This window comes from Chaetura pelagica, unplaced genomic scaffold (genome assembly GCF_000747805.2).
Source record: "Chaetura pelagica isolate M959 unplaced genomic scaffold, ChaPel_1.0 scaffold189, whole genome shotgun sequence".
Taxonomy (NCBI): domain Eukaryota; kingdom Metazoa; phylum Chordata; class Aves; order Apodiformes; family Apodidae; genus Chaetura; species Chaetura pelagica.
Genome location: NW_009970716.1, coordinates 501,335 through 524,490, shown reverse-complemented (window position 1 = coordinate 524,490; position 23,156 = coordinate 501,335). Strand labels below are relative to the sequence as shown.

Sequence of the window (23,156 nt, the reverse complement as noted above, 5' to 3'; positions counted from 1 at the left end):
AAAGTATTACACTTGGGTTTGCTGCCCCTTTGACCCTAAGTAAACTGTACAGTATTTTTCTTGGTTAGGTGGCTTAGCATTTTTTTTTTTCTTTCTTTCTTGATAAACCTGTGGATTTGTATTTAGATTTAACTGCAAGTTAATCTATATTTCCTATAGAATTTATAATCAGGGAATTAGGTATTCCTGTAAAAATATTGTTGGTCATTCTGGCATGTTTCTGTAATGATTAATAACTGACACTATAAAAAATAGATTCTCTATCTCTGAACCATTCTGACTGAATTTTTTTTGCTAGTGGTATTTGTACATTAATATAATCCTGACCAGTACAGAGTTATCAATCATTTTGTTTTGTTACTAATGCATTTGCCTACTTAATCTGATAGTTCGTTTATTTCACAGAAATTTCCTGGGTGTTTTTTCTTATCACAGATCTAGTTCAGTTGCAAACCAGGGGGGATCTTTGTCTTGGCAATAAACACGCAAATAGCTGAGAGAGCTGGATACAGTCAGAACGCTGCAAAAGGGATTAATCACTATTGCAATATTTAACTTTATTTCAATTCAAAGACAAAAGAATAAAAAAGTATATACCTCCTGCCAGCACATCATCATCATTTCATACACCTGCTTGCAGGCTAGTTTGGGCCGATACAGACGGTGTCCTTGACTAACCATCGTTACCACTTCATAGTTGGAGCTTTTTTCAAAGGGCATTTTTCCTTCTGTAAAGACTTCCCACATCAGAACACCTTAGAAAAAAAGAAAATAAAATAAACATGAAGAAAATTAGTAAATAACTTGTAAATATATGTTTATTTTGAGTTCTGGGTTTAGGATTTCTGATAGATAAATAGTTTGAGATCCATATTCTAGAAAGTGCTTGCATGTGTCATCACTGAAAACATCTTATTCTAATAGCATAAGCTTTAATAAATAAGAGTTCTAAAGGTCTCAGTGGAAATTTATGCAAGCGTAAAGCAATGGCAAATAGTTTCTCTGAGCTTCTTCTCAGGTGTCTGAAACCTTCCCAATGACTGGAGCTTAACTGCTATTGATAAAATGTAAAAATTCTTTCAGCGATGAATGTCTTACCAAACGACCACACATCTGACTTGCTGCTGAATCGGCTATAATTAAAAACTTCTGGGGGGCACCATTTCACAGGAAATTTGGCCCCTGAGGAGCTTGTGTATTGATCATCAAGGACATACCTAAAAAAAAAAAAAAAAAAAAAAAAAAAAAAAAAAAAAAAAAAAACAACAAACCCAAACTAACATCCAAAAAACCCCATATCCTTCAGCCAGCCTTCAAACGATAATTTAGATGTGGAGTATTAGAAGCTCATATTGCCATCTAATGGCCATGACTATTAAGCATCACACAATAAAATCTGCTTCTCTGGGGCAGTACTAGTGTTTCAGTCAAGACACAGTTCATTTTCTTTATGACCTCAGAGTCTCTCTTGTGATTGTCAGCTATACCACATAGATATAGTACACTTAGAAGTTAAACGTCTGTATTATGAGAGAAATGTGCTGTCTCTCACTGGTCAGGCTTAATTCAGGTGTCAGGAGACACAGAAACTCAGTAGCACAGAAAGGTGGCAAAAGCCAAGAAGAGCATAGTCAAACCATGGTGCTGTAACTTCTTTTGCAAGCCCCACTCCCCACACGTTTCCCACCTGATGTATCACCCACAGGTGCTAACAAGGGCAGGAAATAAGCCCCACTCCAGATCTCAGCATCTCCCAGCACTTCTGCTAATGAAATGCAACTCTGAACCATCTACCCCAAAAAGACCTCAGACTCACTGAACAGCCTCTTTCTATAATTTATTTCCCAAAATACAGATTAACAGATCTGATCTCTGCAGCACGAGCTCTGCTGTCGAAGACACAAGCTCTAATATGCCTCCTGCATCACTACAAGTTTAAAATTTAGAAGATTTTCACAGATACTACAGAAACATGCTAAGATCAGTGAGATAAAGTGAATTCAAAGTTAGGCCTCTCATAACACACTTATTTCTTTAGAGAATAAGCTGCCTAGTTTTGATTTTTCCAGAATTAAAATGAGTAAAGAAATTGACATGTGACCACAGAACGAAAAAGCTTTAAAAGTTCTGGAAAAAAATAAACCAAAGGATGTTCTCTAGAAGTCAAAAAATCTCTTTTTTTCCTGTAATTTTGCTAGGCATGTGTTGCTTTATGGCTAAGTCCAAAGGTTAGGTGAATTTTCCAAAATCCCCACAAATGTGTTTGCATAGTCAGCCATACCTTGTCATTCCAAAATCTGACACTTTGACCACTCCTGAGTCACTCACCAAGCAGTTTCTGGCAGCCTGCAAAAGGAATGGTTAGAGTTGGATGAAAAACGTACAGCCTCTTGCAAGCAAATTATAATGAGCTAATGAGGACTTTGATCTCATTGCTTAGCAAGTTCACCAATATACCAAGTTCAGTGATGTATTCTCGTTATAAAAAGTACATGTGCATTTGCTCTTGTTTTGACAACAATAACTTTTTGTAAAAAATCACCAGAAAAACATTTACTATTTTATGGGACTGATGATTGGTGAAAATGGGACCAATACAGAACAGTGACAGACTATTGTATGAGTGCAAATAGCTATTAATTCTTTATGAAACATTTAGATTTTATCCCATTTCCTGGGAGACAGAAAATTGTTTTCTGTACAGAGCTGTTTTAGAAAATTGATTAGATCCAAAAGAACCAACTTCAACTACTTACAAAAAAGCAAAAGCAGTTCTTCACAATGAGGCTGTTTTAAAAGTAATAGGTAAGTTCAAACATAAAAATTCCAAAGAGGAGTGTATTGCCTAAGGGGATGTTACCAGGTCTCTGTGGATAAAGCTGTTTCTCTCCAGGTACTCCATTCCCTCACATACATCTTGGCACATAGTGAGCAGGACATCTTTACTCAAAACTCCCCGTTTTTGTCTCAGGTAATTGAGAAGGCAGCCATGCTCCATGAACTCTGTCACGATGTAAATAGGTCTCTGTTGTGTGCACACACCATACAGCTGAACTAATTTAGGATGTGTTAGTTTCCTGAAAAGATTGAGATCATGTGGTTACTACTTCCTCCTCCCAGCTCTCCACCCCACTAAACTGAAAACATACCACCTGCCTCAAGTATTTTATTTATAATCAGCCTATGGCATCAGAGGCCTCAAACTGGCAATAAAAGTGTCAAGCACACAACTCACATCATTACTTTAGCTTCTTCAATGAAATCCTCTTCATACATTGCCCCTTCCCGAATTGCTTTGATGGCCACTTTGTACTGTGCCCTCCACTTCCCAAGGCGCACTACGCCGAACAGACCACTGCCCAGTTCTCTCATGAATGTCAGTTCTGAGGGATTAATTTCCCATTTCTCTATAAAACAGAATGAAAGAAAACCCATGACTTCTGTATCAATTAACCTACTGAACTGGTAGGTGATAAGGAAGAAGAAAGGGAAAGTGGATTACTAGCAAATTAGGGAATTTAGGGAGAAAACATATTAAAATTAACTTGAAAACAAAACACTTTGATACCTCACTAAACAGAGTTTTAGCTAGATGTGACCTTAAAACAGCCTCTGATCAACACAGAAAGCAAAACCCAAATTTTCCTGAGGCCAGTAATTACATACCGATATTATCAGACTTGATTTCCACAAGCTGCCATCATAGAAAGTTGTGCCAATGTGTACAAACTGCTCACATCACCCAATGTGCCATGCTTAAACAGGTTATTCCAAATTTATATTTAAAAAAATAATAACCTTTCCACAAAGATCAAAGGGCCAAGATTGAGTCAGAAGTCTGGAGGCTTATATGAAGGAGCCAAAGACAGCTCCTTAATCTTGTGGAGTTCAAGGTGTTCACAGAAGTGTGGGGAAAGATGCCAAATTCCCCTGGAGCACCAGTGACATGTTCTGACTCTCCTCACTGCTGCTCTTGTCACCACACACCTACCACCAGCCAGGACACCTCTGCATGTCGATGCTCTGTGCAAGGTCTAGAAGCTACAACTTGGACCCATGTAAATTAGTATAGCCAATCATAGTACAAAACATTTTTAGAAAACATTGCAGCATCTTAACATATATAAACCCTTTTGGAAAGATATGTGTAGATGATTTTAACACACAATTACCATAGCTGAATCCTGCTGTTGTTGGTGCTGTTGTCTTCTTTGGGGTGACTGGGTAACGCAGCCTGGTGACAAGACCTGAGGTTCAGCGATAATTCAAGAGACACAGTTTACTTCTGAAATAGTGCCAGGCAGCAAATCAACCACTTGTTCACTGCAGACTTCAACACTGATTAACAATAAGCCTATAACTATTTACAGCTCTGAACATATTTTCTGCTATGGAGCTGTGTTGACCATTCAAAGTGGCTCTAAGAGGTACACAGGAGCACTCACTACATCTAACTTGCTGCATCTTCTTTACTGGTGAGAGATGGGTATACATATATGCATATGTATTTGTGTTTTACAGTTCTGGACTACTAAAGGCTGGGGACCCCTTTCAAAGATCAGAAAAATTATCTAAAACTCACAACATTACTTTTGATCATCTGTTTGTATGTATTAATGCCACCACTCCCACGTGTGGATTTTACATACACAAAATAAAAGGTGCATGGTAGCTGAATATTATTCTAAATGCTTGTCAGAGCTTGACAGGACTCAAAGAAATTATGCAATTAAAAATAATAGTAACATCAGTTATAACGAATTCAAAGAAAGGTTATGTTTTGGGAGTATATTTTCAAGAAAGGCATTTTTCAGAATACCATCAGGAAATGCTGGGATATCTGAGTTTGACATAAACATCTGGAAACTATAGCTCAGGAATGAAATTTATGCACAGACTGGATTGCAAAAAAATATACTATATTGGTATCTGTGCCTTGAACCTGAGTCCTAAACTCTCCATATCCCATCATAAAGTTGGCAGACAACAGCAACAGACATAGCTCCAAAGTGTCTAAGCTTTACAAAGACACATGTAAACACATTATTATTGTCCTAATCTGTTTGCTATAAGGGGAAGATTAGATCATTTTAAGCAGTGGTGACCAGCAGGTAAAAAGCTAGTGGCTGGTGAGTACTCCGGGGAAGTGCCATCCCTGTCCATCTGTTGTGGGATACAGGCAGCTGGTAAAGACATTATGTGGAGCTAAACTAATTACTTTTCCTGACTCAATACAGCTATTCTTCTGTTACTCTGGGGACAGTAATACACGTGTATATATATATATATATTTATATTTTAAAATATCTATATGTTTACATAAAACCTTTCAAATGATTGCCTATATTGAAAAAAAAATGTGAAAATGCAGTGTCTCATTACTTTCCTGAAAAGCAGGATCTGTGAAAACCTAAAAACTTTCATTAAAACTCTAAAATGCCTCAAGGTCCCTGTCAAATCTATGCTAAGTGACAGAAAAAATCCAGTTCATCTACCTGCTGCATTATGTTTATGATACTCAATTATTTCTGGAATGGAGTTAAAGAGATGTTTTTCTGCGAGGTAGTACTGCTTTGGTGACGTCACTGTTTCTTTTATATGGTAGTGTCTTATTCCTGATGAACCTTCTCTGCAAAAATAGTAATAACAACAACAGTAACAATTAATAATAATGCTGTCATATGTCATGGGTTTTTTAAGAGGAGCACATTGACTAGGAAAAGGGAACTGAAAGGGCCAGTACAGATGCCCAATGTCACAAGCTTCAGGAACAGCTTCAGTAAGAAAGATCTCAGGTGCTGGTGATGAGCCTTCATCTCAGTGCTCAGACCAAGTTGAAGATTAACCCCTAAAAGGTTAATTTTCAGCCCAGTATGGTCCCCAGTCCAGCTCACCACACATCGAAGCAAATACTTAGGCTGGCAGGGGGGAAGAGACCAAACACAGGGTGGGAGAGCAAGACCTCCTTCTTTGGGTGGAGGCTCAGGTCTACACTGGATTAAATCAAATGTGCCCTAACCATGGAATCGAGAAGCTCATTCTAGTCACCTGTCTTTTCTATCACAGCAGCCCTCATTTCTTTATTGAGCTCTGTCCCGGGCTTTCCTCCAGATTTCCTCCAGACAGGATTTGGATACAGATGCAAATGGATATGGACAAGACAAGGTGTGCAGAGCAGCCACAGAAACTCACCCTCCAAACTTTGTATAAAGGGAAACGGTATAGAGGCCAGGCTGACTGGAGTCTCTCACCACAAAACCACCTTCTTTATCCTAAAACACAAGCACGTTGACAGTTACCTACAGCCAGTTTTAAGCTGCATACCTCTTCTACTTGTCCTGTGACTGGCATATGCCAAAGTAAGCCTCTGCTTTAATAAAAGAAGATACTTCACATGAATTTCACAGTTAATACTACAAGGCTGCTGTACTCACCTCATTTCTGAGAAGCTGCTCTGCCTTGCTTCTGTTTAGGTTTCTGCTGTACCACCTGCAACACAACACAAGTAATCAAAACTTCTCCAAGGTACATGATTTACATAAAATGTTTGAAGCAAAGTATCACAAAGCTAAAGATTTAATAATTTTAGAAGTCAAGAACTGAACCTTTTTTACTGTGCAAAAGTCAGTTTTATTACATTGTGCAGTTATCCCATAAAAATGCCCTGAAACAAATCCAGTGAGATCCTGCAGAAGCAAATAAAATTCAGGTAACTGAGCTCATTTTTTTGGCAAAAAAACTCCTGAAACACACTCAGGCTGGTGGCAGTAGTTGCTGTGAACCCGGGGCAGCAGCTGCCCACACACCCTGGTCCAGCCGCCCGCAGAGCTGGCGGCTCCGCTGCTCATGCGGTAACGTCATGGCTCTGGTTTTCCAGGGAGGACCGACCCAGCTACCAAAGAGGAGGTCAAAAGTGAATTAAATGTCGTGTCACATCCTTGAGCTCAGTGCTGCATGGACAGGTTAAAGCAGCCACAGACGCACTGACATTTCAGCCAGCTGCAGCAAATAATTTCCAAAGGAAAAACAGGCAGCTCTTAAATGTCATGGGACATGGCACACAGCTCATGTCTTGAGCTGTGACGCCACAGTGGTTACTGAGCAGGGAAGTGGCACGACAGCTTCTAATCAAGTTTTGCTCTTCTGGAGATAGTAGTTTCTTGCAGTTGGTAGATGACGTGGAGTAATCCTCCCTGAACTGACTCAGAATTACAGCCACAAGGTGGTAAGGCACAGAGTGGCTGGACTAGATAAGGCAGCCCAGTTCCTTCCTTCCTTTTCTGCCAGCCCTTCAGCCCAGCCCAGAGCAGGGCAGGTCTCTTAGCAAGAGCTACAAAGATGAGAAAGCAGCAAAGAACAAGTAATTCCCTCATGTAAGGCTGCAGGCAAAATCCCAGAGGAAATTCTACCTTCTGTCAAAACACAGCAATAGGAGCCCTACGTGGCTGAGAGTAGAGTTTTGGACCAACAAATGCGGTTTTGTAAACTGGTTTTCATTATTATTTCCCTGCAGTTCCATTTTATCTAAAAGTCATTAAATACATCTTAAGCTCTCAAGCACAACAGTTTTATGCTATACTGAAATCTGAATGTCAAGAACAACAGGCTTGGAGACTACAGCGTTAAATTTTACCCTGATGTCCTTAAATAAGTACTCCATAATTAAACATCAACTGGAAAAAGCTTTTTTTTTTTGCCTTTTTTTTTAAATAAAAAAGCTATACTGTTATAGCTAATAAGTTACATGCATACACTGAGATCAAGTAATAAATTTTCTTGAATACTGGAGCTGTTTTCCAAAATCTCTGATCTGTTTACTTTGAATGATTTCCACTGTTTTATATTCTACTATCTTACTGCCACACACTTTGGATAGACACACAACTTTAATACTAAAAAAGCACTCAGCACACTCATAATGGATACATTTCCTTTAATGTTACCCTTTGTCTATCAGAGAATAGGGAAGGTTTATTTTGCTTTAACAGTAATAGCCTAAAAACTGCATGCATCACGGCCATCTCACTGGCTTTACACTACATTATATATGACAGAAAAAAAAAAAAAAAAAGAGAATCAGAGCAAATATATGTATGTTTGAAATATTTACATTTAGTCTCTGGGATCAGTACTATCATATGTAAATTGTTTCCTTCAAAACTTTAAAAGTACTTGGTAATTCTCAAACCATAGCTTTCATTTTATGATCTTCTATATTTTAATTCAAATATTCACTCACTCATATTGATCAAGGTTGTTGGACTTCTTTCCTGTTACATAGTTGCTTGGAATATAGCCTTGTTTTCTAAAAAAATAAAATACATAATCTGAGTGAAAATGTGTAAAAATGCATGCCTAGAATACAGTGTTTTATTCCGCTAATTACCAGTAATTATTTGTTACTGACCCACCCACTCTACTTCTGATTATACGGAAACTGATTTTCTGCATCAGCATTTCCACATTAGCTTTCACTGCACCTTTAGAAGTGACACAGGCAGCAGAAGTCTTCAAGCAAACCAGCAGAAGGGATGAAGAAGAGTAACCCTCTGCTGCTTTATCACTTCAGTGGTCTCAGCCAATCACTGGAAATGTATTTGGAACCTGCCACAGCCTGGTAAGTCACATTAACCCCTAACATATTGCAACAGGAACCTGATAAATATTAAAGTATGGAAATGTTCACCTTTAAAACCACAGGGAAAAAATTTAATCCAGGGAATGTAAAGTTGTAGTAATTAAGGCACCTTACTGCAACTCTCTCCCAACTCATTCAAAGATTGACCTTAATGATCCAGCTATTAAATAAGATGAAGTCTGGAAGTTGGAGCCTGCTGAGCTGACTGTTAAGTATATTGCTCCCTAATGATCTGTTCCACAGGGAATAGGGAGTACTGTTCCAGTCTAGTGAGGTGTTGCAGGTTGGCTGATGCTTTAATTGGGAAATCACAAAGCCTGACAGAAAGTAGAACTGTGAAAGTTTCCAGCTCTGCAACAGTCTTTGCACTGAGGCCTCATCATCTATCAAGCACTTCACTTTAAAAATATTGGTTTCTACGTGGGAAGAAGGATATGGATGAAATTTCAGGGCTGGGATCCAAAGCAGGGTCTAACAGTTATTTGTTGACACACAGTCAATATAAACTACTGCAACAGGGAAACAGTCTTATTAACGTAATAATGAAAAATAAGGAATTTGTGTTTACCCATATTTGTCTCTCGCCTTCCACCAGTGAATGTCATTCTTCTCAATCACTGTATATTCTTCACCTTTCTCTAATCTTAAATCATGATGCTCTGTAGGCTCAAAATCATACATTGCTACTACTATATCTTCCTCTTCATGGCCATTTTCTTCAACTGGAGGAACAGGTGGTGGAGGCCTTCGCTGAAAACGACCCAACATTATTATCATCCTGTGCTGCTCCATTATCCCACCCCACCCACTCAAACCATCACACCAGTGCAAACCAGCCCAGCATCCCAGGGGCAAAAGCTGAGCTAATTCTAGGTTGTCTCCAGGACCAAGCTGTGGTGGCCCATGGAGGCAGCTGGAGAGCGTGGCAGACAATCCCCCAGGTGCTACCCACAGGGCTGGCTCACTCTGCAGCCCCACAGCTGCCAGTAAAGGGCAACCCTGGCTGGCACTTGCTTTTTGACTGCCTCTCCCAGCAGCAGTACAGATACCGCTAAGAGGTGCAGCTGAATTTCAGAGGGGTATTTCCACCCTGAGATAAGAGCATGATGTCCACTGACACACACAGAAACAAACCTTAGCCATAGGATATGGAATGAATCTCAGGAAATCTAAATGCCATTTCAAAAGCCAGCAATTATCTATGCAAAATTTTAAAGGCATTACCTACCACAATTTTTTGTGGCATTGGAGAGGGAAATCTCATTACACCTAGAAACAGAGCAGAGGTAAAAAAAGGATAAAAGGTTTAAATTACAGATTATAAGGTCTTAATATCTTAGCTAGCTTACAAGAGAGTTTAGAAGGTCAGGAAAAAAGACAGGTCCAGTTAAGCATTAGGAAAATGTTGATAAAATATTCTTGCAAAAACATTCTAAATCAAATGGCAGGCTCCATTCACCATAGTATTTTAGAATATCTGTGCCACATCTGAGTGTGCCATGCAGAAATCCCTGAACCTGCTCTCAGCTGCAGAAAGACAGAGAGATAAAAAAGATATTTAAAAAGGCAGCAGTGTTCTTGTCACCATGATAATGCATCTGTTCATATCAACATCTGTTTTTCCACTTAAAAGGTCAAGTTATATGTCAGGTTTTACACCATCCTGACAAATAAAGCTGACCAGGATCTGTTCTTCAAGTCTTTTAATGCAACTAAATCCACAGGTCCCCACCGTTCCCATTGAAGGCCCTGATATAGGGAACCATCCAGGCACTGTTGATTTCACTGGGAGGTAAGCAATGGCTCCATTTCTTTTCCTAGTATAGAATTTTCCTTAAATTGAGGACTAAATTACTGTGTCCTTATGTGTGACAATATTGCAGTGAGGGTCATGCCTGCAACATCTTTGCATGCTACAGCATCAGCTGCTGAACAAGCAGAATCTGTGATTCAGATGCTGGAAGATGCACGTGCCTACAGAAGTCACAGTTTGTCCAGGTTTGGCATATGGACATTTACAAGCTTCTAAGAAAATTCAGTAGTGTCTATAAATACATTAAGCCTTCTTGGATAATTTTTACACTGATATGGTAACACCGAATGCAACATTAATCTTTTATGTGGGTGTGTTTAAGTTATTTTTTAAAACTGAAGTGCTGGAAAGGATTTCTAGCTGAATCTACTTTGCCATGAGGTTTTATCCTCAGCCTGAGTTAAGCACTTGGCCAAGTAAGTTTCAGGGAAAAACAAACCAAGTGAAACAAACTCAGCAACCTCAATTTTCCTTTCAGATTTTTCAAAACATTTTTGCAAGGACAATTCACTGGCTTTTCTGTTTTTTACAAAATGCATTTAAATTAAAAATATTTTTATTTACTTTGGGCACAATATCAGTGATTCACTCTGCTCTCTAAATTTTCCTAATATCTAGGGCATTCAGGTGTGATGATAGGATCATATAAAAAAAAGAAGAAAAATATGCCAAATCAACCTCATATGAAAACTTAGGTACTTACTGTTTTCAAAAAGATTATATTTTTCACAGCCGGGTGCTAATTTTTCTGTCTGTCTGCAACACTGATAAATTCCCTCTGTCCAGAATTTAGGATGATATTTTACCATTATATTGCTGTTGTTCTTTATTTCTACAAGAAGAAAAAGAACACGTACTGAAAGATACAAAAAAACCTGCAAGAGGGCAATTTTCAATAAATATTACAGTATCTTTGGCATGAGGCATTAATCTTCACTTGTCCTTGCTTTATAATTGTTTTTTTCTTAACAACTTTCATGCAAGTTTATGTGGAGGTGACGTAAGGAGAGTAGAGGACATTTTTTTGGATAATACACTGCTTTATTCCAGAAGAGAGTGCTATACTCCTTGCCTAAACAAGCCACTGCAGCAGGGGCAGGCCTTTGATACACCAACAAAAGGAGAACCAGGAACCCACCTGCACCAGGCCAAGCAGTCATGTAGCTGTGAAGGCCCTGGGGGCTCAGCCTGTCCCTTTTCTTTTTGTTACTGCTGCAAGTGACTCAATTTCCTCTACAAATAGTGTTCTGGAGGGAAAGATAGCTGACATTTGTCACTATTTTAATAGCACAATGCCTGTGTTTGATCTGTAAGGCTCCTTACCCCCATCCTATTGGCTTGCTGAGTTTCAGAGGTTATTCCTTGCCCTATGGTCCCCAGCCAGGAATTATTTCTTATTACTTTGCAAAGCACCTGCAATTAATGTGAGCATTTGATGGTGGCAGAAAGCATTAAGAGCCTCTTGAATAAAAGATCTTTACTCACTATGATAGCACTAATCAGATTGCATCTCAGAGGAGATGCCTCCTGTCACGTTACATCAGTGTAAAACCCACATGCTGTCTAGCTCTATTCAAACAGAACTTTCCATCAATGCCATTAATAAGCCTGGATAAGCTTTTTGATGATTTACATGTTGCACAAAAATGTAGAGTCAAATCCTGATTGCAGCTGGACGTCACAAGTCAAATTAAATCAGTGGGTGTTTGATACTCACAGTACCTGTTATAACTTGATGTGTATGCAAACAATGAGCTGGCCCAATAAAAATAAAAATCAGCAGATACATGCACTAGGAGCTTTACCGTTTTGTTTTTCTACCTTGTTGTGAGTTGACACTAGCAAGCAGCTAAGCATTCACACAGCCATTTGCCCACTCGCCTCCACACCCAGAGGGACAGGGTAGAGAATAGAAAGCACAAGAGAATAACTTGAGATGAAGACAGTTTAATAACCAAAGGAAATTTTTAAAACCCCAAAAGTGATGCAAAGGCAATTGCTCACCATCTCTCACAAAGCAGATCCATGCCCAGTCAGACTCTGAGCAACTGCCAATATGGAAGCCAGAAAATCCCAACCCTCATCTTCCTTTACCCCAGTGTTTGTTGCCAGCCTTGTCATTACATGGCCTGGAAGGTCCTTTTTGGTTGGTTCAGGTTTGCTGTCTCAGCTGTGTCACCTCCCAGCCTCTTACCCACCCCCAGCCCCTTCCTTCACTGTGGGGGCAGAGGGAGAAAAAGGCAAAGCTTCCATGCTGTGCCAGCAGCAACTAAAACACTGGTGTATTTTCAACATTGTTTTGGCCGCAAATCCAAAACACAGCACCCAGTTAACTCCATCCCAGCCGGTGAGCTCAAGTAAGAGTTATCTACATATGTCAGATGTGAAGTATAAGCAATTTTCATTACCTTCTTTCAGATTCCTCACCCACTGATCCCGGCTCTCTGCACTTGGTGCAAAAATATAAAGCGTATTAGCATCATATACAACCTGGAAGGGGGGAAAAGAAATAATCCAAATACATACTCAGGCACAAAATACAAGAACTTGGAAAAGGCTATTAGGGTTTACTATTCAAATACGATGCTTTCAGTAGAATAAGGAAGGATCTTGTAATGGTACACTATCTTGTGAGCATTGCTTGAAATGTTTGGTTTGTGTTTTGTCTTGTTGTTTCTTCACCATGTGTTTTCTAAAAACAGTTTCATTTAATTGCTAAAGCTATTTCATAATCAGACATCCTTTGTTCCCAGCCATTTCATAACTCCTTGTATTTATGTCCTGCTCTAGAGTGAGTCCTGTCTTCTTTTTCTTTATTGCTGGTACTGCTGGAAAGCAAGTGTTGTTCCCCTTAACTACAACAATTCCCTTTATCATAAGCAGACACAGCATCCGACCCTTTACATCTAAACAATTCCTTTTCCCTTCTAAGCACTTTGTTTTCTGTGTTTATTTCCATTACATTAATAATGGAAGAAAATACAACAAGTTTTAGATTAATATTCTTATATAATGTAATGGTAATACAGTTTAATTTAATGTGAAAGAATGAAGATAGGGAGAACAGGCTGCCAGGCAACCCGTTTTGCAGGCAGACTGTGACAAGGCATTTTCCAGGCAAAACTGAAGCAGAAAGGGTGGGGAAAATGGAAACACCAAGTCTATCAGGAAAAACTCCCAAGGGAGGGGACTTCAGGGGCAGCACAGCTTGCTGGGGTTGGTTTTTAATCACCAGTTCTGAACCACCTCCCACACAGTCTCAGAGAGTAGACTCAGTATTTGGAAATGACAGCAATTTCAAGCCAGTTGCATCCAAATGGCTTGGTGCTGTTGAAAAGAGCGCTGTAACTTATATATTTTATATAAAAGTAACATACCTGAAAGGGATATTTATTTTGACAGGGAACAATACCATCACTTTTTACAACTTCTACACATTTAATCCTTGAAATATCCACAGATCCTTTTCTGTACTTTTTCTATAAGAACAAAGCAAAAAAAATTATGTAAAATATAACCAATTTATCTAATTCTCTATTGTTTCAGTAGAGACGTCTTCCTTCCTTTTCCACCTATGATACTGATGTTACTTTAACTCCAGAAGCACAAAAATTTACAGTGCACACTGTTTCAGGACAAAGGGAAACACCTCAACAATACACTTTTGAGACCAAAATGATGATGAATCTGTGGAGACTGTACAGGGCCACCTCTTACTTTTGGGGGATCTGAGTCTCTAATAGGAGAAGTAGTTTTTCTGAAATCCAGAACAAAAAAAATATTTTTTTTAAATGGCAGCAAATCATAGATGGTCCCAAATTAATCCACAGAAAAAAATTTTATTTGCCAAGGACATCCAACACATCCAGTTAAGAGTGCAGCTTACGAAAGATGGACATTGTTCACACAATGTGTAAATAATTACTATATACTGTATTATTTGAGATACTCCAATCCTAACTTGGCTACCTCCTTCTCTCCTGAAGATGGAAGTGTCAGCCCAGATAGCAGAACTTTGGCACAATCATAAGCAATTGAAAAGACAGTCTTACAAACAAAAGCAAAGAGCAATTTCAAATATAACCACCACAGTTCCACCACCCCAGAAACACTGTAATTAATACCCATGGTCAGCATCAGGAAGAATGTCAGGAACTAAGTTCAGATAAAGCTGTAATTGTTATTTAACACCAGAAAAACTAAAGAAACTCCAGAAGAAGCCCCAGTACAGGGCTTTATAAAATTGGGGGAACAAAAGAAGGAAACAAAAAAAAGAATAAAGAGTAATTTTAATGAACCATTTTTAAAAGTCAAATCATAAACATTATCATGATCTGCTCTACAAAGCTATATCATGTTATGCAGAAAAATAATTTGCACCAAGTATGCAACCTTGGAACTGTTCAAAGTCTTCTGTTTATTTTATGGTATCCCCTTACTTGAACTTTGACTGCTTAAAGTCAAACATATATTTATGGAACTGCCAAAAATTGAGTTACTGAATTATACAACACTTTGTACAGCAGCAAGAACTGCTTCTCCCTCTCTTTGGCACTCAGTGGCAGGCCTGGCATCTTCAGAACTGCCAGACTAGCCAAGGCAGAATAGGAGTATCCAAACAAGATGTGTCATTTATCTGGAATGACAGAAATTCCTTAGAGGGACAGGCTTTATTGTTTCTCTACCCCCCAAGATTTAGAGATTTTCCTGCCAATTCTGGCACTCAGTACTCACTCAAAAGGAACATACATCTGTCAGGAGGACAAAGGACAGGAATCCAACAAGATAATCAATTAACATTTTAGAAAAATATAAAGCGAAAAAAACAGCACATCATTCTAGTAATCCCATATCCTAAGTAATGCTTTTATAAACTTCAGCTATTCAGGGTAGCTCAGTTTGCTTCATCATGAGACATTAAATTAAGCCAACTCAAAGCTGACCTGCCTTGCAACCCAAACCATCAAACTAAGCTTGACATCAGAAAAGATTTTTCTACCCTTGCACACTTCACAGACTAAATATATCAATAAATATATGTGAAACTAACTAAAAATGTATTTAATGTGGACATATTTCAGATTGCATGAGAAGCAACGGTTATTAATGGCCAGTAGCATTCAAATTGTCAGGTGTGCAGCTGTATTTTAGCTCAGCGTTTCCCACTATTAAACCAATTGGTGAAGGAGCAGGAAGGAATGACTCAAGAAAAATGCTTAAAAGGCCTTTGCAGTTCATCTCCCTCCCTTTATAACAGGACATCTTGCACACCATTACTGTTTTGCATTTATTCTGCATGCCAAATGGCCTGCTCTAGACCCAGACATACAGAAGATATGAAATGCAGAATTAAGAGACAGATCAAGCCCTGGAGTAGTTGGGAAGTAGAGATAGAGGCATGAGCCAGCCACAATAAATCCACCAGAAACCACACTTTCCCACAAGGGAACTCTACTGGAAAGACTTAAGATTAGTATAATGGCAAATTATGCAATGTCAGACCATAGAAAGCAGAGGGGCATTTTTCACTGTTGTTTTTGGAGGTGACTAACATAGTAGAAAAAGGTTGGATTCAGAGAAGAAGTGGTAGTATTTCACCAGTACAGTCATGGACACTGTCTGAACTGGACAGAAGTATTCACAGAGGATTTGGAAACATCACTGGCAGGTGAACACAAGGGACCTATCAAAACTGGTCCACCCCTTTTCTGAAGATGGATGTAAGCCTATAGAGGGAGGTCTACAGAAGGAAACGTATTAAAGGTCTAAAAATGCTACATCCCAATAAGAATAACAAATAGATAAAAATTTAAAAGGGAAGTGACTGTACAAAACCACTATACAAAGCTTCTCAAAATGCTATATGTACTTCATGCTTGCTGATGCTTCAAAAACTTGATTTATAATTTCAGACGCCCTGTTCCTTGCTCACAATGAGGATGGCCAGTCCAAGCAATAAGTCTTGTCTCCATGGAATGTGAACAAATAAGCTATTCCTATTGTTTAACACATAAGACTCTGGTATCAAGAAGTTATAAAATTAGAACTACATATGAGATATGGTACAAGTAAATGATCATACAGTTCTTCAGTTCCTGTCAAAAAAACAGAAATCTTTGAACACAGAAAGACAAGTAAAATCTGTTAGGTAAGTACATAATCAAACAGCTTATCATCTATAGATTTGGAATTACTTCTCTGCTAAATACAGTAGCTTTACAAATTAAGAAGCCCATATTCCAAATGTCAGAGGAAATGTTTTTTCAGGTTCTTTGCTTATGGAACTATGGTGCTGCTTACCCTCAGAGAAGTGGGGTTGGGTAGTTAAACAGGACAGAGGACATTCTGATTGCCAAAAAATCCATGAAAAAAAGCAGAAATCAGCCTGGCTGTCAAGAAAGAGCTGCATTCTATCTCACCCATGCTGCTTCTCTCTCTCTCTCTCTTTTTCATACTATATATCTCCCCTGCTTATTCCCATGTAGGAAAACCTGAGGTCAGCAGTGTGTGACCCATGGAACAAGTATAAAAGGTCTCAGCATTAATGACATCTCCTTTTATAGAGCTGCTCTGCAACTTCACAAAGCCTCAGAAATGCCTGGCTAACCCAACACCTCATGCAGAGAACTTCTCTGGTAGCATATGCTCCAAAGCCAAATGTAAGGGTGTTTTTGCACTTTTTTATTTTTATTTATTTATTTGCTTATTATTAGTAGTCTTGCCAATTACTGATAAGCACTGGATACTGCTGCAGTTCCCTTTTGAGAGGCATTTTCACCCAAGCAATTAGTAATTATGCAAATATAATTACTGCAGCTAAATATTACATGGCTACATTTTCCATCCCCTTATTTTTCAGTGTTGCAGAGATGTTGAAGAATGCCCTGCCTCCTTTCAATAAACTTTAAAAAAATTGTTATTCTAAGAAAAGCAATGATCAAGTATTTCTATTCACCTTCTAAAATGGCCAGAAATGAGATAAAAAGCGAGAGGTCTGGTCTGACCCGATCCAAGATCTGACTCTTGAGAAAAATTTCAAGGGGAAAAAAAATATAAACAGAAGTGAGAAGGAGAAAGTATTAAACCCCATCCTGCAAACAGGAAATAAAAAATCCTCTACCAAAGCACAAAAAATAATTCTCCATAGTAGCACTGATGCAACTTCCTAACCATAATAACAATGCATTATCTGTAATTTACTCTTATCCTGCAACCGAGAGGCAGTCAGTCAAATGTACACATTTATGTTTATGATACATTGCTGCAATCACATAAGGCAGCAATCTAAATAAGAGTAAAGTACACAAAATAAATCAGCCAGACCTCCATCCATATCAGGCCCTAAATCACCTACAGCCTTTCAGCTTTCAAAATAACTAACACATAGCTTCAGGTTCTTTCAGTAATTCTCTTAGCAGTTTCCCTTGGAGTCCTCACACAGCTGAGCCAGGTCTAGCACTTCTGCCCTGTTTTCTCCCCTCTTGGCGCCATTACTCTGTCCACAGTATAGGTGACATCTTTTATTCAGACAACTGTATCACACCCTCCGTGCTTTTTGAACTCTAGACCCAGACAACTTGAGCCAAGAAGGGAGGACAGTCCAAGTCCACAGGCATCAAAGGCAAGTGACCAGAGCCCCAGGAGAGAACTTGAGAGTTCACCTAGCCAAGGCACCAGCTATGTGACCTACTCTTTCAAGCTTCAGATGAAACCCTCAACTACATAGCTCAGCGGTTAGGTTTTTTTGTCTTATAAGATTCTTGTCCAGCACCAGTCCCTCTCTCTGCTTTAGACACTTGCTCCTCCACCAGCCCTTCACCACAGTGCAGGCTTCTGGTAACCTCATCCTTCCTGCTGTTCCTGCCCTGAATCTTGCAGGCAGATCCACATCTTCCTTGAAAGTTATTGCCCTAAACCAGGTGCAGCACTGCAGCTGATGCCTTATTATCAGATTGTAAGGCTTCAGAGTCTCATTTTTTCATCCTAATGTAATATTTGCCTTTTTCACAGCAAGAGGGTTTCATTGATGCACATCCAGCTTATGATTTATTACTCTGTCATCCCGGTCCTGCTGGGTACAGCCTGACACTTAGCTACTTATTCCCATTCTGTATTTGAACTTTTCTGCATTCTTGCCTAAGTTTTTAACTTCTGCACTTATCAACACTAACTGGCATTCTACAAAATAAAAAAATTAAAACCAACCAAACCCACCACACACCTAATCCCCATCTACTACTTTGATTTCTAGACTTGCTTTCTAAAAATGCTTGCAGCTGTCAAGTTTTTACACCACCTAAGAGCTCAACAAAGTTCTATTTCAGCAACAATTCCAGCAACAATATCACTAGTGAAAATACTGAAAGACAAGACGCCCCATCCATGACCATCTTTCAATCTGAAAACCAGCCACTGATGCCTCCTGGGCACTGTACCTGTTTCCCATGTGTTCTGCAATCAGATTTACAAGATATTTATACAGGTCATTTCTAATGGTGACATGTGAAAATGTCTCATACAGCAGTGTCAAAAAACCCTTAATGGAACAAAAACACAGGACATCTGCTGCTTCTCTGCTACCCACAAGACTTGCTAACCAATGGCAGAAAGAATATCGATAAACTGAGATTAATTTTTTACTTGACAAATCTTTGTTGGCTAATGCACAGTTTCGGTATCTTGCAGATACTTTCAACAAGTCTGTTTTTTCTCATTCTCTTCTGAAAATTGCCTTCATAGCTTACAGCTTCTCAGATTCTCCTATGAAATGTTAAAACTAGGCCTCCTCTAGCCCTCCAGATTCTCATTTATCTTCCAGATATTCTTTCTTAGCACCTTTAAGACTCATCCACTCCTGTTTAGTCATAAGGTAAACATTCTCATCCATGCCCTATCAGTATCTTAACAACTATAACTTACACTTTTCAACTCCAACTATGTCTAATTTGTTCCATCTCATAAACATAAAAATTCTTCTAGAAAGAGAATTACTGCAGATCCTTATTTTATGTCAGATTTTCATTTTGGTCCATGTTACAGAGAAGAAGAAATAATTACTGCAAGAAAACCAACTTCATTAACAACTTGGCTTGCTGTTTTCACGTGAGCACTCCCATGCATCTGCTAAGCTGGCTCCATCCACATAGAGTGCATAGAATGCCAGGTTGGAAGGAACCTCAAAGATCATCTGGTCCAACCTTTAATATACATGAATAGCTTTAAGTTATTTCTCCAACTTGAAGAGCTTTCATTTACACCTGCTTAAAATTTCCCCAGCTATGCCTACTGTTACCCATCTTCTTTTGGATTTTCAGCCACTGTTTGAAGTCTTCTGGATCATCATCAATATGATACCTCTGCCTATGAGCAAAAAATTTGTTTAAAAAAAATATTTTCCTGAATCTGGAGGTAGGGAAGGAACAGGAACATGCAAACCAGGAAGGATGGGGAGCTTCATGGTTCCTAATGCCACTATCTACTGCTTTCCAGTGAACCTTTTATCCAGACTCTTCCTGTGAGATTTTTCTTCTCAGACTCTCTCAGCTCGATACCTCCTGACTCATTTTTGCCCCTTCCAGAAGGTTTCTGGAGTCATTGCTGCAAAACACATTCTTCATACCTCAAAATGCTGACAAGCTTTACGCAGAGCTGTATTTTAGACAATTAATTCCTACTTTTTACCTAAAAGAAAACTGACTTTTTACTATAATTTTTGCATCTGTACATTTTACTTGCTGAAGCAACAGTCAGTTCCCTATAGTGCTCTTTCTCATCAGAGATGGATCTCTCACTATTCCATTATTCCAGCTGAGCAAAGAGATCTTCATATAGGAATAACAATTCAGTTATTGCTAAAGGAATAGCAATGTAGGTATTGTTGCATCATTAAAGACATCTGTAAGTTTGCTTGACAAACTATAACCTGAGGACTATCTGTTGATCAGCCATCTACAGATTACCAAGTCACTCGCTAATTCTCTGTCTTGATTTCTACATAATCAAGTGCAAAGAAGTTAAAATTAACTATTTTCCTAATGCTGCTAATCTGTAGAAACAATGGTTGTAGTAATTATAGGGGTACTACACAATTAGAAAAGGTGGGTATACTTTTTCTGAGTTAGCATTTAAGTATAGATCTTGTGAAGAAGTTTGAAAAGCCCCCTATTCCATAATGTATTTTGACTCAGTTTTTTTGTAAGATGTACAAACCAAATTATTTTTTTTTCCAGATGAACCCAATATTTTTTATCCAGATGGATGTGACATGCATCTTTCTAGGTGGGATACCATGTAAATACATAGTTGTACTTGCTCAACGATATAACACATGCTGAAAATAACTGTCACGAGTTAGTAATTACATCTTTAATTGTATATATATAAATAGATATAAAAGCACATGTGTGGGTGTGTTTTAAATAATGCATCTATCCTGACTGCACTTTAAAAATTTTAGTTCATTCTTTTTCTGATGATGCTGGGAAAAAACTGTGTGTAATTCAATTCACAATTGCTAAACAGTAAGAGTTGAAACAATCTAAACCCATAAGCTTTTAGAGACAGTTGTGAAGGAATGTCCTCAGTAGGTACAGCTAAGAACTTCTACACAGTTCCTGTGGAATTGTATATGCACTTCTGTTCCCACGAGGGGAAACAGCATCCAACTCACAGTCCTTTTCCAGACTTAGCTGGAACCAAGCTGTATTACAAAGTTGGAAGTATTTTAAGAAATCTTTATCACTACTATCTATCACTTGGAAAAAAAAAAAGGCTCTGCCAACCTACTCATTTCAGAAGCTATTTACCTACACCCAAAAAAATGAGTTATCAGTCAGAAACATTTTAATACTGAATTGTGTTTTCCTTTATCTAAATAATTAAATCACTGATGTCATGACCAAGGAAACCATAAACATCGGGGTAAGTTAAACATAATAAAGAATAAGCACTATAGGAATAAACAACAATGTAACTGATACACATTAATAATAATTTAAAAAAACAAAAGCAACTTGCATAGAGTTTTGGAACTCCATCATGTTGTTATGCTCCAAAGGAAGTATTTGCACAAAATTAGTGTTGCAATGAAGCCACACAATTTTACCCTGAAACCTGCAGCTTTAGAGTGGGCCCCAGAGCTTTTAAAGTTTTTTTTTCCTTCCTTAAAATATCAACACTGTAATTTCAGTAGCTTCTGTCTCCTCTCTATTCAAATTACAAGCACCAAGTACAACTCTTGCAGAAGAACCTTTTTTCCTTGGGAAGACTTTCAAAATTAGCAACCCCCAAGAATGTTCATGTTTTTATCCTGCTTTTTTCATTTATATTTGGGTTGTTTCTCTTGGTTGTAATGGCTCTTTTGTTTATGTAAGACAGTTTCCACACCAGTCTGATCCTGATGGCAAATACCACTGCTGCCAGTGAAGACAAGAGCACTCTGCACCTCGCAAGCTCAGCTCATCAGAAAGCCACCTTCTACTTGACTCCACAGAAGCACACTTGTAAATAAAACTCTCAAACGTTTTCCCTCTGAAGCTATTATTGGCCTTCTCTGTAGAAGCAAATGGTTTCTGCACACTAATAAATAGGTTAAGTGCTGTGCCTACCCCAAAACCCACTGTGCAGTCCCTCCAGAACTAAAAGGGGAACTGCAGCACAGACTCTCTCCCCCATTTTGTCCTCTCTCTAACACCACAGACCTCCATTCACCCAAAACCACACAGGGTGACCACGGGGACCAGGATTTAGCCTACATTTTTTGAAAACAAAAAATCCACTCTAAGCCATATATCCCTGTAAACTGTAATCCATACAGCAAACATGAGGAAATGAAGATGCTAAAGCTTCAAGCAACTTCACATTCACAAGCTCACAGGCTTCATGCTCAAGGTCAGCACAAGCGGCCGTGCGCTGGAAAGGTTGATGTGAGCACACCACGCTCTGTGGGAGGGGGCAGTAACCAAACCAGACATCAGCACACTTTCAGACTACAGAGTGCCACTGCTAAGCAAGACGAGAGAGAAAGGGAGAAGTATCATGGTGAAAGAGAACATTCCACAACTCCAATAGACATCAGGATACTAACAGTCCATACATCGATAACGATTTATAATATTATGACCGGATCTGCGCCAGCTTTGTGGAAGCACTTGTGACAAACACCAGTGTGAAAATTTTCAAACCAACAAACCAGCAGGACATTTCACTTGCACAAACCAGCTCCTTTCAACGACTCCAGTGACGATAAGTGCTTTAACACCTACGTTTATTATCTTGCCTTCATCTCAAAGAATTTTCCTTGCCTAAAATATCACCTAGAGCAAAAACCACTAGTCAGGTGGCACTTTTAGTTCAAGTGAGATGCTCTGTCAGCAGGAGACAACTAAAACTTGTGTGAAGTACATGTTACCTTCTATCATAGCTATTCTGTAATGCAGCAGTAAGCCTGCTCCAGTCAGGGACACCAGACTGCCCTAATGTCTTCTCACAGTTCAAAGACATCTTCTGACCATTTGTTGAGCAAGAATTCAAAACAGTAAGAATTATTGCCACACAAGGAGAAAGAGCATAAACCAAGAGTACCTGATGGAACACTCTAGTGGACACAGTAGCTTGAATGCTGAGTGATCTGTTGGTTGACTCAGGAGGAATAAATGATGCCGCTAAATCACTCTGCAAAGGAGTGTGAGCAGTGTTTGCACCGTG

The 23,156-nt window shown here is 38.8% G+C and overlaps 1 protein-coding gene across 1 annotated transcript in view; it reads right to left on the bottom strand.

Annotated features, from left to right (window-relative positions):
- Positions 1 to 23,156, bottom strand: part of TEC (tec protein tyrosine kinase) — a 29,192-nt gene that overhangs the window by 1,516 nt on the left and 4,520 nt on the right. The window contains exons 2-16 of the mRNA XM_010006079.1: positions 13,829 to 13,930; positions 12,860 to 12,941; positions 11,155 to 11,283; positions 9,867 to 9,907; positions 9,207 to 9,388; positions 8,240 to 8,305; positions 6,435 to 6,489; positions 6,193 to 6,272; positions 5,496 to 5,629; positions 4,173 to 4,247; positions 3,236 to 3,407; positions 2,861 to 3,077; positions 2,282 to 2,346; positions 1,099 to 1,217; positions 598 to 755 (exon numbers count right to left, since the gene is read on the bottom strand). Coding sequence (XP_010004381.1) covers positions 598 to 755; positions 1,099 to 1,217; positions 2,282 to 2,346; positions 2,861 to 3,077; positions 3,236 to 3,407; positions 4,173 to 4,247; positions 5,496 to 5,629; positions 6,193 to 6,272; positions 6,435 to 6,489; positions 8,240 to 8,305; positions 9,207 to 9,388; positions 9,867 to 9,907; positions 11,155 to 11,283; positions 12,860 to 12,941; positions 13,829 to 13,930 — 1,677 coding nt within the window. The remainder of the gene's footprint in view (positions 1 to 597; positions 756 to 1,098; positions 1,218 to 2,281; positions 2,347 to 2,860; positions 3,078 to 3,235; positions 3,408 to 4,172; positions 4,248 to 5,495; positions 5,630 to 6,192; positions 6,273 to 6,434; positions 6,490 to 8,239; positions 8,306 to 9,206; positions 9,389 to 9,866; positions 9,908 to 11,154; positions 11,284 to 12,859; positions 12,942 to 13,828; positions 13,931 to 23,156) is intronic.